At 57.8% G+C, this 15226-nt stretch overlaps 5 protein-coding genes across 5 annotated transcripts; 4 read left to right on the top strand and 1 right to left on the bottom strand.

Annotated features, from left to right (window-relative positions):
- Positions 1-62: 62 nt before the first annotated feature.
- On the bottom strand, positions 63-1853 carry E0L32_008076 (uncharacterized protein; the record flags this gene model as incomplete). Its single annotated transcript, XM_031142890.1, has 6 exons — positions 63-221; positions 325-987; positions 1070-1429; positions 1508-1591; positions 1654-1708; positions 1807-1853. The coding sequence occupies 6 exons, from the start codon at positions 1851-1853 to the stop codon at positions 63-65; spliced, it is 1368 nt and encodes a 455-aa protein (XP_030992750.1).
- Positions 1854-2819: 966 nt separating this feature from the next.
- E0L32_008075 (uncharacterized protein) lies at positions 2820-4961 on the top strand (the record flags this gene model as incomplete). The annotated part of the gene is made up of 4 exons (XM_031142889.1): positions 2820-2862; positions 3383-3924; positions 4027-4377; positions 4722-4961. 4 exons carry the CDS (start codon positions 2820-2822, stop codon positions 4959-4961), a joined length of 1176 nt encoding a protein of 391 aa, XP_030992749.1.
- A 2692-nt stretch (positions 4962-7653) lies between these two features.
- Positions 7654-9858, top strand: E0L32_008074 (uncharacterized protein; the record flags this gene model as incomplete). The annotated part of the gene is made up of 2 exons (XM_031142888.1): positions 7654-9665; positions 9756-9858. 2 exons carry the CDS (start codon positions 7654-7656, stop codon positions 9856-9858), a joined length of 2115 nt encoding a protein of 704 aa, XP_030992748.1.
- A 1135-nt stretch (positions 9859-10993) lies between these two features.
- E0L32_008073 (uncharacterized protein) lies at positions 10994-11641 on the top strand (the record flags this gene model as incomplete). The annotated part of the gene is made up of 1 exon (XM_031142887.1): positions 10994-11641. The coding sequence occupies one exon, from the start codon at positions 10994-10996 to the stop codon at positions 11639-11641; it is 648 nt and encodes a 215-aa protein (XP_030992747.1).
- Positions 11642-13126: 1485 nt separating this feature from the next.
- Positions 13127-15222, top strand: E0L32_008072 (uncharacterized protein; the record flags this gene model as incomplete). Its single annotated transcript, XM_031142885.1, has 5 exons — positions 13127-13131; positions 13222-13231; positions 13309-13446; positions 13497-14099; positions 14161-15222. 5 exons carry the CDS (start codon positions 13127-13129, stop codon positions 15220-15222), a joined length of 1818 nt encoding a protein of 605 aa, XP_030992746.1.
- Positions 15223-15226: the final 4 nt, after the last annotated feature.

Here is a 15226-nt window from a genome sequence, read left to right as displayed (position 1 = left end):
TTTCCTTTTCATTCACCTCTCTTTCCTTTCTTCTTCTGGGGGGGGGGGGGGGTATTCTCTCGTTAAACCACGGTGGGAGCCTCCTCGTGCTTGTTCTCGTCCGCCTTGGCGCCGTCGCCGTTGCCGCTCGTGCGCGTCGCCTCGGCAGCCTTGAAGGACTGCTCAAAGTCGGCGATGATATCGTCAATGTGCTCAGTGCCGACGGACACGCGGATGAGGTCCTGCAAGAAGAAGGGAACAGATGTCAGCATATCGGTCTCTCCAGTGTGCGATATGGCATGAACCAGGAGAGAGAAAGAGAAAGAAGAAGAAGAAGAATCTTACCTCGGTGACACCGGAGCTGACCTTCTCCTCGTCAGACAGCTGCTCGTGGGTGGTGGTCCAGGGGTGGATGGCGAGCGTCTTGGAGTCGCCGACGTTGGCGAGGTTGGAGATGAGCTTGAAGCCGTCGACGACCTGGCTGCCGGCGGCGGCGCCGCCCTTGATGCCGACGCTCAGGACGCCGCCGAAGCCGCGCTTGAGGTACTTCTTGGCCATCTCGTGCGACGGGTGGCTCGGCAGGCCCGGGTACGAGACCCAGCCGACGTAGGGGCTCTTCTCGAGCCACTCGGCCAGCCGCTGCGCGTTGTAGGCGTGGCGCTCGGCGCGCAGGCTCAGCGTCTCGATGCCGAGCAGCAGCTGCTGCGCGGCGAAGGGGCTCAGGCACGGGCCGATGTCGCGCAGCTGCTCGACGCGCACGCGGATGGCGAAGGAGATGGGGCCAAAGGTCTCCCAGAACTTGAGCCCGTGGTAGCCGTCCGACGGCTCGACCATGAAGGGGAAGCGCGCGGCGTTGGCGCCCCAGTCGAACTTGCCGCTGTCGACGACGACGCCGGCGACGGTCGTGCCGTGGCCGCCGATCCACTTGGTGGCCGAGTGCACGACGATGTCGGCGCCGTGGTCGATGGGGCGGAAGAAGTAGCCGCCGGCACCAAAGGTGTTGTCGACCTGTCGCCAGAGAGCGCGTGTGACGCCCACGATTAGCGCAAGTGCGTTACGGCATCATCAGTCGATTCTGTATATCACTCACGATGACGGGGACGCCCTTGGCGTGGGCGAGCTCGGCGATCTTCTCGAGGTCGGGCACGTTGTACCGCGGGTTGCCGATGCTCTCGACGTAGACGGCCTTGGTCTTGTCGTCGATGGCGGCCGCGAGGTCCTCGGGCTTGTCGCCGTTGACAAACTTGGTCTGGACGCCGAGGCGGGGCAGGGTGACCTTGAACTGGTTGTAGGTGCCGCCGTACAGGTTCGAGGTCGAGACGATGTTGTCGCCGGCGCCGGCCAGCGTGGTGATGGCCATGAACTGCGCGGCCTGGCCCGAGGAGGTCGCGACGGCCGCGACGCCGCCCTCGAGCGCCGCTATCCGCTTCTCAAAGACATCGTTTGTGGGCTAAGTAGAAACGCGCCGGCTGGTCAGCCCACTCTTCTGTCCGGTGCTATTTGCCGGGGGTTTCTCATGGCGACTTACGTTCATCAGGCGGGTGTAGATGTTGCCGAACTCCTTGAGGCCGAACAGTCTCGCGCCATGGGAACTGTCGTTGAAGACGTAGCTCTGTCGCCCAAGCTGGTCAGACACGCGGGGCCGGCAAGGCAGAGAGCTGTGTGACGACTTACAGTAGTGGCGTAGATGGGCACGGCGCGAGAGTTGGTCTCCTTGTCGGGCGTGTGGCTGCAGACAAAGCAGACAGAGAGTCAGTCTCCTCTCTGCTTCCTCTGCACGACTACCTCGGGCAGCCCGGCTCTGGGCTGGGAGCTGGAACTACTTACCCCGCGTGGAGCTGGAGGGTCTCGAAGTTCTTGCTGAGCTCAGACATGATGGGCACAACGTCACGAGTGGCGACAAGAGAGGGCAGACGGGTCAATTGGCAACTGTAGAGCTGACAGGCCGCAAACAAGACTGTCAAGAAAGTCGAAAAAGAGAGGGGTGGGAGAATGGAGACAGAAAGCTACGAGAGATCGCGGGGAAGGGGAAGGGGAGAGGCAAGGTTGGTTTCACCCGGCAAAAGCTACTTTATATAATTAAGGCGTGCCTAGGACCCTTATCCCAACATCCTACCTGACTGGATGGGATCGACGAGCCTGTTCCCCTCCCGTCCAAGACCGCCCCCCGACGTGCCGTGATTCTTTGCGCTTGCGAGGGCAGCTCGTCGGCGACCTAGGTAGGATACTCTAGCTTTCCTGTGGCCTGTCTCGTTTCCCCTCCACTGCCTGTCGCCATTGTTAGTTCGATTTTTGGCCGGAAACGGTCAAGTGCGCGGTCCCGCCTCGAGCACGCAATCGCCCTTCCGGCTATGGCCAAGACTCTCTTGCGAGCATAGCTCTCGAGCGACACCGGCGAGGGAAATGGCACTGGGATCGTGTGGGGGGTTTTGCTGGTCGCTTGACCTCAAGCCCGTTGCTGTTCTGTGGCCTGTGCGTACCTGTGTTCTTTCCAGAGACTTGGAAGGGGCTCGGATGGATATCCGGGGATGTTCCAGGACGGCGAGACGGCGGCGGGCTTGTGATGGAGCTCACGGCAAGGAAGGCCTTGGAGTTGACTGCCCATTGAACATGGACCTCTGGGATATTTTCCTCCGCAAGACACTCACTTCTAAAAGAAAGACACCCACCCACCCGGCTGCCAATTCTGCCTCGACGGGATGTGTCAATTGTGTGGGGTAATACCTACTCGTACAGCAAACGACGGGTTGGCGATCCCTCTACCTAGTCGAAGCTCAAGAGGGAAAAGCACCAGAAACCCAAGAATTGAAGTGACCCCGCCGCGCTAGCCCGCCATAATCATGCCTTCGGAGCATGATATCACGTTCCGCATCCTGAGATGTCGTCAGTTTTAGCGTATTACGCATCCTACTTGTACAAGTACGGAGTAAGACCACGGAGTAGACGTCCAGTGCAGCAGGGGTTTTGTCGGCCAATCGCCTCGTGCAGATGCGTATCATCGGACGCCGCCCTCTCTGCGGGGAAAGCTGACTGGTCTGGTCTTGTGTGGCCGTCTTTGGTCATCTTCATCAAGACCGGGCCATGTCTGGTGGCTCTTCTGCGCGTGTGCATCTTCGAGGGCCGGCAGGGAAGGATGGGAGATGGCAAGAGTTGAATCACTCATGGGACATCGACATGAGAGTCACAAGTGCTGCCAATGGCTTTGAATTGAAGAAGACACGCAGATTGTATTTCCCAACGCCGGTCTACACACGTCTGACAAACAAGGGAAAAAACTCGTTATATCCGTTTCGTACCTTTTCACACATTGAGCTTCGAGTGAAGCATTGCGACCCGTCATTCCACACTTTTTCGCGATGAACCCAGCACAGCTGTGGTCAAACATCATCCGTTTCATGCCCAGAACCGGTCCCCCCTGCCCGTGGCCCCCGACATCCTCGCGGCGCGCGAGGCCCTGCGGCCGCCAGCGCCGCCGATGAAAAAGTCCTCCTCGGTCTCTACTCCTCCTCCTCCTTCCTGGCCTCCACCGCCGCCATCACCACCGCCGCGCCGGTCCCAACTCAGCGACATCTTCTTGCGCGATATCTCCAGCGAGGGCCGCCGCGGCAGCAGCGCGTCGGCGGGCACCGCCACGACCGAGACCCGTCACGCGGTCTGCATCTCCTTGGTCTCGGCCGCGCCCGCCGGGCCGACAACCGCCGCCCGAGCGCTACCACCCCCGCCCCTGCGCCAGCCGCCGCCGTTCTTGTTGAAGAAGCACTCCCTGGCCACGAGGAAGGCGGTCGCGGTCCAGAGCACCCACTCGAAGGAGGCGAAGGCGACGGCCCCGCGGGCGGCGCCGCACACGCTGCCACGGCAGTACTCGAGGCCGCCCAGGAAGGCCGCCAGGGCGACGAAGCTGACGAAGTTGAGGAGCAGGTTGGACGTGTCGACGGCCAGCCGGATGTAAGGGTTTTGCACTGTTTTTTTTCGTATCGACGCACACGGACGGTCAGCCTAGTTGTTTGGGGACCTTGTTTTTCCTTGTGGCACTACCACACCACACAGTCACGGGCCCCGAGAGGTTGCGTGGACTTACACATGGGGATGTACGCGTTGGCGACCATGATCCAGACGAAGGAGAAGATGGACCAGCACGGGACAAAGATCATGAGGTTGATCTCTCCCGGCGCGCTCATCGACCTTGTTTCCATATTATACCAGTTCGCCACTGCTCCCAAGTTAACTTTTCTGTCTATTCCGTCGGGGCGTTGCGGTTTCACAAAGGGGGGCCGGCGTACCATAAATGGCGAGGATGAGAATGAGAACAGCGATGGACAGCTGCACCCAGCGGAGGATGAGGATCGGTCCCCGGGCCTTCATCGCGCGGACCTTGGCAAGAACAGACATGGCCATTTTGTGTGTCGTTTTCTTTTAGACACCCCGCGGTATCTACAGTACGGCACGAAACGAAGAAAAGATACAAGATGTAAAAAGAGGACCAGCAACTTTCCAGCAGGTGAACAAGTCCGAGAAGAAAAGCTGCAACTGGTGCGCTGGACAAGGGAGTGACGAGAAGTAGAGTATGAGAAAAAATAGGAAATATGAAAGATATGACAAGAAAAGAGAGGTCGGAGAAAATCACCGGGTCAAATGGGATGCCAGAAACATAAAAGGGACATGGAAAGCAGGGAAACGAGATGAGGAGACGCAAGGACAGGGAAAGTCACTCATGCCTTTTCGCTGTGCCAAACTAATTAAAGATGCCGCCTGCAGCCAAGGGTGTTCGAGAATGGCGATCTCGAGGACTTGGTGGTGCAGCATCGTGGATATCGCAGTCTGAAGCCCACATGAAACGCCGTGATCAATGGGAATTCATGCTTCCGCTCAGGGCACAAAGCGCAAAGCCCACCACGAACCGCCCCCCGACCAATCCCCCGCAACGTCAACGAGCAGGGTCCACGGATGAGGATGCCGTTCCAATCACTGCACGTACTCCGTAAAAAAAAAGAAAAAAAAAGAGTAGTTTATCTCCTGCAAGAGCCGTCGCCTCACTGGGCTTGAGATTGCCGAGTTGCAAAGGTGCGACATGTATGAGCTTAGCATCGGAGACTGCAGACTTCAGACTGGATACGGTAATGACACGAGTCGTGATGATAGGCAACTGTCACAAAATAAGTAGGAGGAAGCAACACTGTTAGGAGACAAGGGCGGCGTCGCATGTTGATGTGAATGAGTCTCCAGTCTGGCATTTACACGGTCTTTACTGGTAACATGGAGACCAGCGAGACATGGTTAGGTTGTCCAGGAGGGGAGGGAGAAGAGCAAACAGAAAATTGAAGAATATAGTGAGGTACTCAACACACAGTCGCCTCTTGGAGAGCATCGCCACAGTAAACTGTAGTTTGTCGGACAGCCTGCCGCACAGGGAATGAGATCTGCGGCAATCGAAAGCTCAAGCCTACCACCTATGACATTGTCCTCAATCTGCCCCATAACGAGGCTGATGCGTCAGAGAAACGTTTGCTTGTGTGACAGCTCCACAGAACAGAGCGCGACCTTGCCCTCTCTGAGTGCCGAGAACAGGGCCAGGGTATCCTGGACGGGGAGGCAATGAGAAGCTTTGCGATTCGTTCCGCCCTGTCAACGGTATCGCTCGGGCAAGGGATTTCCATGTCTTGGCATGTCGCCAGCCCGTCTCGCCCGGGGGTTGTTGGGATGCCAGGCACGCCGTATGTTACGGCGTTTGTTGGGAGAAACAAACGTTGACACCGGAGGAAGATCAGATTCAAATCTTGGGATACCGTGAGTTTTGTGCCTACCACCTACCTAAGGTAGGTACCTAGGAAGGTATTCTTGGTAAGTGTTTGGTACGGAGGTACAACGTCGACGAGCCTTTCCTAAACGATCAATGAGCCGTTGCTGTGCGAGACTGACGAGACACAAGATGGCACAATAGCGTAACCAGACAAGAACTTGAAACATCTTTCTCATATGACAAAAGATCTGTTTCTCTTACAAGCAGCTGCGCTGCGAGCAAGTCCTTGTGGGGAGGGGGGGGAAGAAGAGATATATCGAGCAGTACTGCATGCCAAAGAACGGAGTCGGTAGGTGAGTCGGTCGAATGAGAGGAGAGGAGATGCACGATTCAGGTAGTTAATGCTTTTTAGCGCTCTCCTGGGGCAACTTCTAGTGCGCGCTCCCCCACACTCTCTGCCCGCGTCGGAGCGAGTCTTGGGGCCTTGGGGTGGCTTTTCGGTACAGTGTACAGCGAGGGCGGGGATCAGACTGGAGGCTGTCCAAAGCTTGCCGCAAACTGGTGCACTTTCTATCCAAACCAAATTTGCATGTGAAATCGGGCATCTTGGACACAGAACGGCGGCGTGCATCAACCCACGTGCAAACTAACTCAGGCCGCTGGGAAAGCCGCAGAGATCGGCGAGATCTGAGGCTCACTGCCTGCTCTAGATCCTCTCCAGATCCTCTCCCTATGCTTCTGTTTTCTTCTCCTTCCTGTCGCAGTATCGCATCGCATATCCGTACGGGAGGCGGTGACGAGATCTCGGATGCAAGATGCTTGCCGTCGCAGCAGAGGAAGAAGAATGGATGGAGAAGCAAAGTAAGACCGGCCTCCAGAATTGCCCCATGGGGTCCGACGGCTTGGGAGACATGAATAGCGGCAGACCCGGCCGTTTCACGACCTGGCCCTCCACGGCCACCAAGGTTCAACCGATGGCGCCGACGGGGTCCTCTTGAGGTGGACCGAAACTTCCGTCCGCGAAATTATCATGTGTCAGCCAGCCAGCTTGAGGGTTTTCCAGAAACCGCCAGTCAGCGCCAAGCATGCGCAGTGCTGGCTTGTGACCTTTAAAAGGACCTCCCCAATCTGGGTATGTACTAGGTATGTCAGCAAAAGCCCTCGGTCTCCCCTTAAGCGAGACGGGCTTGCCCAGATTGGTGTCTCGAGAGGGTTGTTAGGTCTGCATCACCAACGGCGTTCTCGATTCTACTCCGTAACCGCACCGCCCACCAGTGCAAAATGCGCGCATGAGGGTGCCAGTACGAAGTAAGGTACTGGAGAGATGAAAAAGCCATGATGGCCTGCAGCACACGCAAATCTGCCAGGGCTCTTTAGTGGATGCGATCCCTGTAGAAAATGCTCCGTAGGCCGTCCCGCGTCATGGACGGGGGTGGGTCTCGATGTGGAGACGGTGCCGAGGCCCTCGGATCTCACTGCAGTGGCCCATACTTACGGAGTACTCCTGCTCTAGCTTGTACCTACTCCGTATCTTCTCTCTCTCCAAGTCCAAGACCTCACTATCCCCACACAAGCTTAGCTTTTCGCAGATAAACGCCTCTTTGAGGAACCAAAGCCGGCCTGCACTTGGTCCTGGCATACGTGCGGCCTTCTCCTTTCTGTGTTTTGCGGGTTCACCACATCCTCTTCCTTAAATACCAGCTCCGGATCTCGATACGAACCTCTTGCGGGCCATCGTCGACGGTTTGACTCTCCCTCAGTACTGCCATTAGCGTTGATTGCATTTGTCGCGCGGCCTGTCTAATCGACGGAGCGACCTGTCGTCGATCGCACCCATTCTTCCCCTTGTTGCGTCAGCGCCCTTGCCAAGTAAGTTGGCATCCTGCCGGAGAGAGCGTCCCCAGCATACAAAAAGGCTCACAGTGGGCGTTGCAGAGATGTCTCTCGCCAAAATCCAGGCGGCTGTCGACAAGATCTCGGCGCCTCCCCCGCCGGGCTCGCCCTACGCCCTGCCTGTCCCTGGCACAGAGACCGAGGGTCGCACCGCTGTCTACCGCCACTGGCGCTTCCGAGACAGGCCCCTGATTGACACGTACGACCCCGAGATCCAGAGTCTCCACGACCATTTCGAGATCTCCGTCAAGACCTATCCCAAGAAGCGGTTTTTGGGATGGCGGCCGTGGAATCCGACCACCCAGGCCTGGGAGAACAAGTTCGTGTGGATGTCGTACTCTGAGGTCGCCGAGAGGAGGAAGAACCTGGGCGCTGGCATTGTGGAGCTGCACCACCGCGTCGGTGCGACGGGCCAGAAGTACGGCGTCGGTCTGTGGTCGCAGAACCGTCCCGAGTGGGAGATCACAGAGCTGGCCCTGATTTCCCAGTCGCTCTACCCGGTCTCCCTGTACGAGACCCTGGGACCCGAGGCCTCCGAGTACATCATCAACCACGCGGAGCTGACGTGCGTTGTCGCGTCGCTGCCGCACATCCCGGCTCTGCTGAAGCTGGCGCCCCGAACCCCGAAGCTGAAAATGATCATCTCTCTCGACCCTCTCGATGCTGGCGAGGTTGAGGGCTACTCCAAGGGGGCGCTGCTGACCCAGCTCGCCAAGGACGCCGGCATTCAGATCTACTCCATGACCGACGTCGAGGCCATCGGCGCTCGATCCGGACGGCCCATGCAGCCGCCCCGCAAGGACGACGTCGTGACCATCAACTACACCTCGGGCACCACCGGAAACCCCAAGGGTGTCGTCATCACTCACGCGAATGCCGTCGCAGGCGTGGCGGCGGCGCGAGCAACCGGCCAGATGTTCGCGGACGACGTCAACATCTCGTACCTGCCTCTTGCGCACATCTATGGCCGCATGGTCGATCATGCGGCCCTCTCCACGGGCGCTTGCATCGGCTATTTCCACGGCGACATCCTCGGCCTGGTCGACGACATGAAGCTGTTGAAGCCAACGGGCCTCTTCTCTGTTCCGCGGCTCTTCAACCGGTTCCATTCGGCCGTCCGAACGGCCACTGTGGAGGCCGACGGTTTCAAGGGCGCTCTGTCGAGGCATGTCATCAACGCGAAGAAGGCGTCCATGAAGCTGCCCCCGGGACAGGCCACCAACAAGCACTTCCTCTACGACAGGATATGGACGCGCAAGGTCCTCGCTGGCATCGGCCTGGACCGCTGCCGCGTTATGATCAGCGGTAGCGCACAGCTCGACCCTGACGTCCACGAGTTCCTCCGGGCTGCCTTTGCCAACCATTTCCAGCAGGGTTTCGGCATGACCGAGACCTATGCCACGGGTTTCGTTCAAGAGATTGGAGACTACACCACCGGGAGCATTGGAGGCCCCAGCCCCGGTGTCGAGGCCTGTATCGAGTCGTGCCCGGACCTGGACTACAACGTCACCGACAAGCCGCGCCCGAGGGGTGAGCTGCTTCTTCGGGGCCCGATCATCTTCAGGGAGTACTACAAGAACCCCGAGGAGAACCAAAAGGCCATCGATGCTGGCGGCTGGTTCCACACCGGCGACATCGTCGAGGTCGACGAGATGGGCCGCTTCAAGATCATCGACCGCAAGAAGAACGTCCTCAAGCTGTCGCAGGGCGAGTACATCTCGCCCGAGCGCATCGAGAACGTGTACATGGGCAGCTCCAACCTCGTGGCCATGGCCTACGTCCACGGCGACGGCAAGGAGTCGTCCCTGGTCGGCATCTTCGGCGTCGACCCGGAGCACTTTGCGCCCTTCGCCAGCAAGATCCTCGGCAAGCCGATCGCGCCCGGGGACAGGCAGGCGGTCAAGGCCGCGGGCCAGGACCCCAAGGTCAAGAAGGCGTTCCTGCAGAAGCTGGACGCCATCGGCAAGGCGCACAAGTTCAACAGCTACGAGCGGGTGCGCGGCGTCTTCCTGGACGTGGAGCCCTTTACGATTGAGAACGAGCTGATCACTCCTACGTAAGATGAACCCGTCTCTCTCTCTCTCTCTCTCCTTCTTGTCTCACTATCAAGTTCTTTGGCACACATACTGACAACAAGCGAATGCAGACTGAAGCTCAAGCGCCCGCAGACGGCCAGGGCCTTCAGGAAACAGATCGACGAGATGTACGCCGAGATCAACGCCCAGCCTTCGGCCAAGGCGAAGCTGTGATTGTGGGAGGACGCGGATTTCACCTTGTCTCATATAAACGCCCGCACGCGAGATCTCTATCTAGTGACTTGTTAGCCTACTACTGTACTTTATAAGATGCATGAAAGCCGGAGGAGGGACTTTTGCCCAATGTTTCAGCTAGCTTGCGCAATAGACGGACACTGACTTGATCATCGCCCTCGCCAACGTTTCTCTACGAGTGACATTGCTTGTCACTCTGCTCATCCCTCCCTCTAGGGCCGTTTCTTCAGAAGCGCGAAACAAATGCATAACACAGTCACACCGCCATCTCAGGTACATGAATATTCCCCCTTCACGACACAGACATGGCGACCGATACCGCACTGGAGAAGGAGACGCCGAAACTTGTCCGCAGAAAAAGAACCCTTTGCGACCGTACCCAACTTTTTCCCCTTTTTTTACCCGCTCGGCCCTCCCCCCACGACGATGATGAAAGACGCATGGCCAGCTCAAAAGAAAAAAGAGGGCAGGCCAGCTGTACAAGCTAAGGGCTGCATCTTGCAGATCTTTCCGTCCTGCCGAGGGCGCCGTCTCGCTCCGGGCGCCCCGGCTGAAGGTCCGCTGTGACGAGAAAAGGTGGAGGTTTTGCTTGTACTTGTATTATTAACAACGTGTTCAGCTTCCAAGGGTCCAGATTGATGAGGCATCTGGTGGGTACAGTGCGGATTCATCATCGTGGACCACCCAGGCTGATAGTTCAAGACCCTCTCAAATCGTTACATCTCGACATGATTCCACTCCATACGGGTTGAGAATCTAATACTTGGTACTAGCAATGTCGTCCCTAAATCTAAGCCTAGCAGGTGCAACAAAGCAGTCTTATTGGCGTGTTTGGCCAAGTTGCAGCTTCAAAGCATAACCACCACACATTAACCGCCCACCACAACACCGGGAACAAGAACCGCCTCTGCCTCCACTCCGCGTTGATGTAGAACCTTTTGGGTTTCTCACTACCAAACAGCCTCGGAACTTCCAGCATGCCGTCAGATACACGCGGCTCCTTGGATATCAATACGTCTGGATCGATGGCCTCTGTATACTGCAGAAACATGAATCAGACTGGCGGCACGAAGCTAGCCGGATGGCGAGCTACTATAACAATGCAGTTCTGACGATGGCGGTAGATTGTACCGTTGGACTCCTAGACCGCTATCATGACCACTCGCCCCCCATTCTAGGAGAAGATGGCGATTTGTACACTCTCCGAGAAGCATTCCCCGAGGATGACCATCTGAATTTGGAATCGTGTATCAGTCATCGCGCCTGGACGCTGCAGGAACGGGTTCTATCACCCCGCGTCCTTCACTTGACTCGAGACCAGGTGTTGTGGCGGTGCAGAGGCGACAACTGCGCAGAGGGTTACAAACCCAACCTCGAACGAGTCCATGAGGAATATCGGGCTTGCGGTGCTGGCTGGATTGTCGATCGTGCCGAATCCGACGCGTACCGGGCCCACAGGGCTTTTTACTCGAGCGGCTTGGACAATCGCTTCGGTGCCGATTATGCTGCACAGACGTGGTGCCACTGCGTCTCCGAGTTCTCGGCACGCGCTCTCACCAAGTCTTCCGAAAAGCTCCCCGCGATCGCCGGCCTCGCGGCCGTGCTTTGTCGGCCAGAGCTCGGTAAGTATCTTGCCGGGTTCTGGGGGCGGGACCTCTTCCGCGGCCTGGCCTGGCGGAGAGCTACGTCCGACGGCAGGGCCGGGGAAGGAGTTTCGGCACTATCTCGCCCTCAAGGCGAAGAGAACACCGCCGGCGAGTAGCGGTGGGGGGCCGTCGGCGGAGTACCGGGCCCCGAGCTGGAGCTGGGCATCGGTCAGTGGTCCGGTTGAGGTGTCTCGCCAGATGTACTTTGACCCGAGGCGAGGCTCTGCGGAAGAGAGGCAGGCCGAGGCTGAGCATTGGCAGACACGGTACATGCCGTCGCTCGTGAGTAGCCATCTTCTTCACAGCACCGAGAGCACTTTCCTCGACTGCGTGCCGGGCTCGTACATTGAGGTCTCGGGGTATTATCGGAGGCTCTGGAGAGCGTGCGGCTTCTAAGATCTATTCACATCCTGTCCTCGTCCACTCCGCTGGCGATGATGTGCGGCAAGACTACGAGACGACGGAGTGGCAAGTTGACCGGTGGTCCAAGGGCAGCTTCAAGCTCTTTTGAGATATGCTATTGGTTTCATGTATGGATCATATGATCCGCTTCTCGGTGTGTTGCATCTATGATATCTCATTCTTGACGTGTTGATATGTTTGAGACGGGTGGTTGTGGGACCTCTGCAAGTGAGAAGAGGGATCGGATCTATAGTGTTGCACGGGAAACTGAAGATTTCCATCAAGTAAATGGTACCAGTCTATCATATTGTGGCATGACTCCCACGGAGATAGCACCTGCATCAAAAATGTGTCTGGACATAGAATGCAATTGTCGTGAAGACTCAACATCCCGGCTCTGTTAAGGGGGTAGCAGCACAGTGCAAGGCGACCACCACACCGTCCGTCACCCAATTCGCGCTCATCAACACTGGAAACCCTGTACTTTCCACGGCAATTGGAAAAGTCCCCCAGGGATCTTGCAAATTCGAGACTCATGTGGTCTCTGTTAGCCCATCTTGGGGCGGGGCTCTGCTGGGTCCGTGGTGGAGATCTTTTGCCTCCCCGCACGTCATCCGAAGACCGGTGCACCCCTTTGAGCCTTTGAGAGCTCTCGAGCTTCGCAGGACGGCGGCGACGAAAGAGCTATGGTGGAGAAGCGAGGAGGACTCGCTGACTCTCCCACCCCTCGCTCTGGCCGATGGGGGCTCGACAGCGCAGGAAAAAAAGGGTCTTGGGGGCGCCGATCTGTCTGCAGTGCATGGTGGTTTTCTTGACCACGGGATTGAGTAATGGCAATCTGTTGATAGTTGATAGTTGATATGCAGAAGCGGCGTGTACTCCGTAGTGTGTGGGCTAGATAGCTCACCGACCTGACTTTAGCTATGAAGATCACTTTGTGTTGAGCTATGCTACCCCTCCTCCTCTTCCCGTTCACTTTTTTACCTGACCTTGAACTCTCGCTCTCGCTTCACGATCTCTTTTCTTGTCTCCCTCCTCTCTTCCAATTACTTCTCTTCCCTTGAATCTTGAAGAACGCATTGTCTACCTCGGGATTAATACCTAATAAGCCTCTTGGGAGTTTTCCTTGACCTGTTTTCTTCAGCCTTGCACACTCAGACTGTTCAGACAACACACAAGAACACCACTCGCATGAGAAGATGAGGTAAGTTGAGAACCCTACAATCACGTCTGGAGATCAGTCATGTGTGATGAGGACACTTCAGGCTGACGAGTTGTCTCTTCTCATTCATAGTTCCTCAGGAGTATGTTTTCTTGCCAAAGAACCACTGGTTCGCTGAGCGCCAAGCCCACCTCCCACTTGTACTCACACACCTCACAGAACCACTTCATCGGCGTTGACGTGGGCACTGGCTCTGCGAGAGCCTGCATCATTGACTCCTCCGGAGAGATCAAGGGTCTAGCTGCTGAGAACATCAAGCTATGGCAACCCATCTCTGGCCATGAGGGCTCCCACTATGTAAGCTCATTCTCTACTCCAAGTAATGCCCCATTGTCACGACGACGCAGAGGACTGACGCACAGGGATGTCTGCCTGCACAGGAGCAATCGACAACCGATATCTGGAACTGCATCTGCATCTGCGTCAAGCGCGCACTAGAGGAGTCCAAGGTCGACCCGGCCTCTGTCAAGGGCATCGGCTTTGACGCCACATGCTCCCTCGCTGTTTTCGCCCACGACACCAACGAGCCCGTCCCGGTAACAGGGCCGAAATTCCAGAACGATGGCAACGACCGCAATGTGATCCTCTGGCTGGACCACCGACCGCTCGACGAGACCGTCAAGATCAACAACACAAAACACAACCTGCTGCGCTACGTCGGCGGCAAGATGAGCGTGGAGATGGAGATCCCCAAGGTCCTGTGGCTCAAGAAGCACATGCCCCCCGAGCTCTTCGACCGCTGCAAGTTCTACGACCTGGCGGACGCGCTGACGCACCTGGCCACGGGCTTCGAGACCCGCAGCTTCTGCAGCACTGTCTGCAAGCAAGGCTACGTCCCCGTCGGCGTCGACGGTAGCGTCAAGGGTTGGCAAGAGGATTTCTACCATTCCATTGGCCTAGGCGACCTGGTCAAGGACAACTTCAAGAGGATGGGAGGAGTCAACGGGGTGGTGAGCCCTATTTCATTGCGTCTATGCATCTTGCAAGGAGCTCTGTGCTAACAAATCGCAGAACGGGCAGTACTTGAGCGCGGGTGAGCTGATCGGCCCCCTGTCAGAGAAGGCAGGCGAGCAGCTCGGCTTACCTGCGGGCATCGCTGTCGGCAGCGGTGTCATCGACGCATACGCTGGCTGGATCGGCACTGTTGGTGCCAAGGTCAAGCTCAGCGCCGACCACCTCGACGATTCTGCCGCCCCGAACGACGTCTCCCAGGCCTTCACTCGTCTGGCCTCGGTCGCCGGAACGTCCACTTGCCACTTGGCCATGTCCAAGGATGCCGTCTTCGTCGAAGGCGTCTGGGGACCATACCGGGACGTTCTGCTTCCGGACCACTGGATGGCCGAGGGTGGCCAGTCCGCCACTGGCGAGTTGCTCAAGCACATGCTTGAGACACATTCGGCATACCAGGAGACGGCCAAGGAGGCGAAAGAGGCCGGAAAGAACATCTACGACTTCCTCAACGAGCACTTGGAGCAGATGGCCAAGGATGAAGGCGCCCCCTCGGTCTCATACCTGGTCCGCCACTTCTTCTTCTACGGCGACCTCTGGGGCAACCGGTCGCCCATCGCGGACCCCAACATGCGCGGCGCCATCATCGGCCTGAGCAGCGACAAGACCAAGGACGGCCTGGCGCTGCTCTACTACTCGACGATGGAGTTCATCGGCCTGCAGACGCGGCAGATCGTCGAGACGATGAACGCGGCCGGCCACAACATCCTCAGCATCTTCATGTCGGGCAGCCAGTGCCAGAACCCGATCCTGATGGACATCATCGCGACGGCGTGCGGCATGCCCGTGCTGATCCCGCGCTACGTCAACGCGGCGGTCGTGCACGGCGCCGCCATGCTGGGCGCCAAGGCCGCGAGCGCGGACAGGGACGGCAACACGGAGCCGCTGTGGGACATCATGGACCGCATGAGCAAGCCCGGCCGCGTGGTGCGGCCGCGGGAGCACGCCGAGGAGAAGAGGCTGCTGGACGCCAAGTACGAGGTGTTCCTGGAGCAGTGCCGCACGCAGCAGGAGTACCGCAAGAAGATTGACGAGGCGGTCGGCAGCTGGGGCAAGAAAGAGTAGACGG

Source organism: Thyridium curvatum (assembly GCF_004353045.1).
Source record: "Thyridium curvatum strain D216 chromosome Unknown NODE_51_length_304177_cov_85.428264, whole genome shotgun sequence".
NCBI lineage: Eukaryota > Fungi > Ascomycota > Sordariomycetes > Thyridiales > Thyridiaceae > Thyridium > Thyridium curvatum.
Note: the sequence above shows the minus strand (reverse complement) of the source record. Positions and strands in the feature narration are given on the sequence as shown.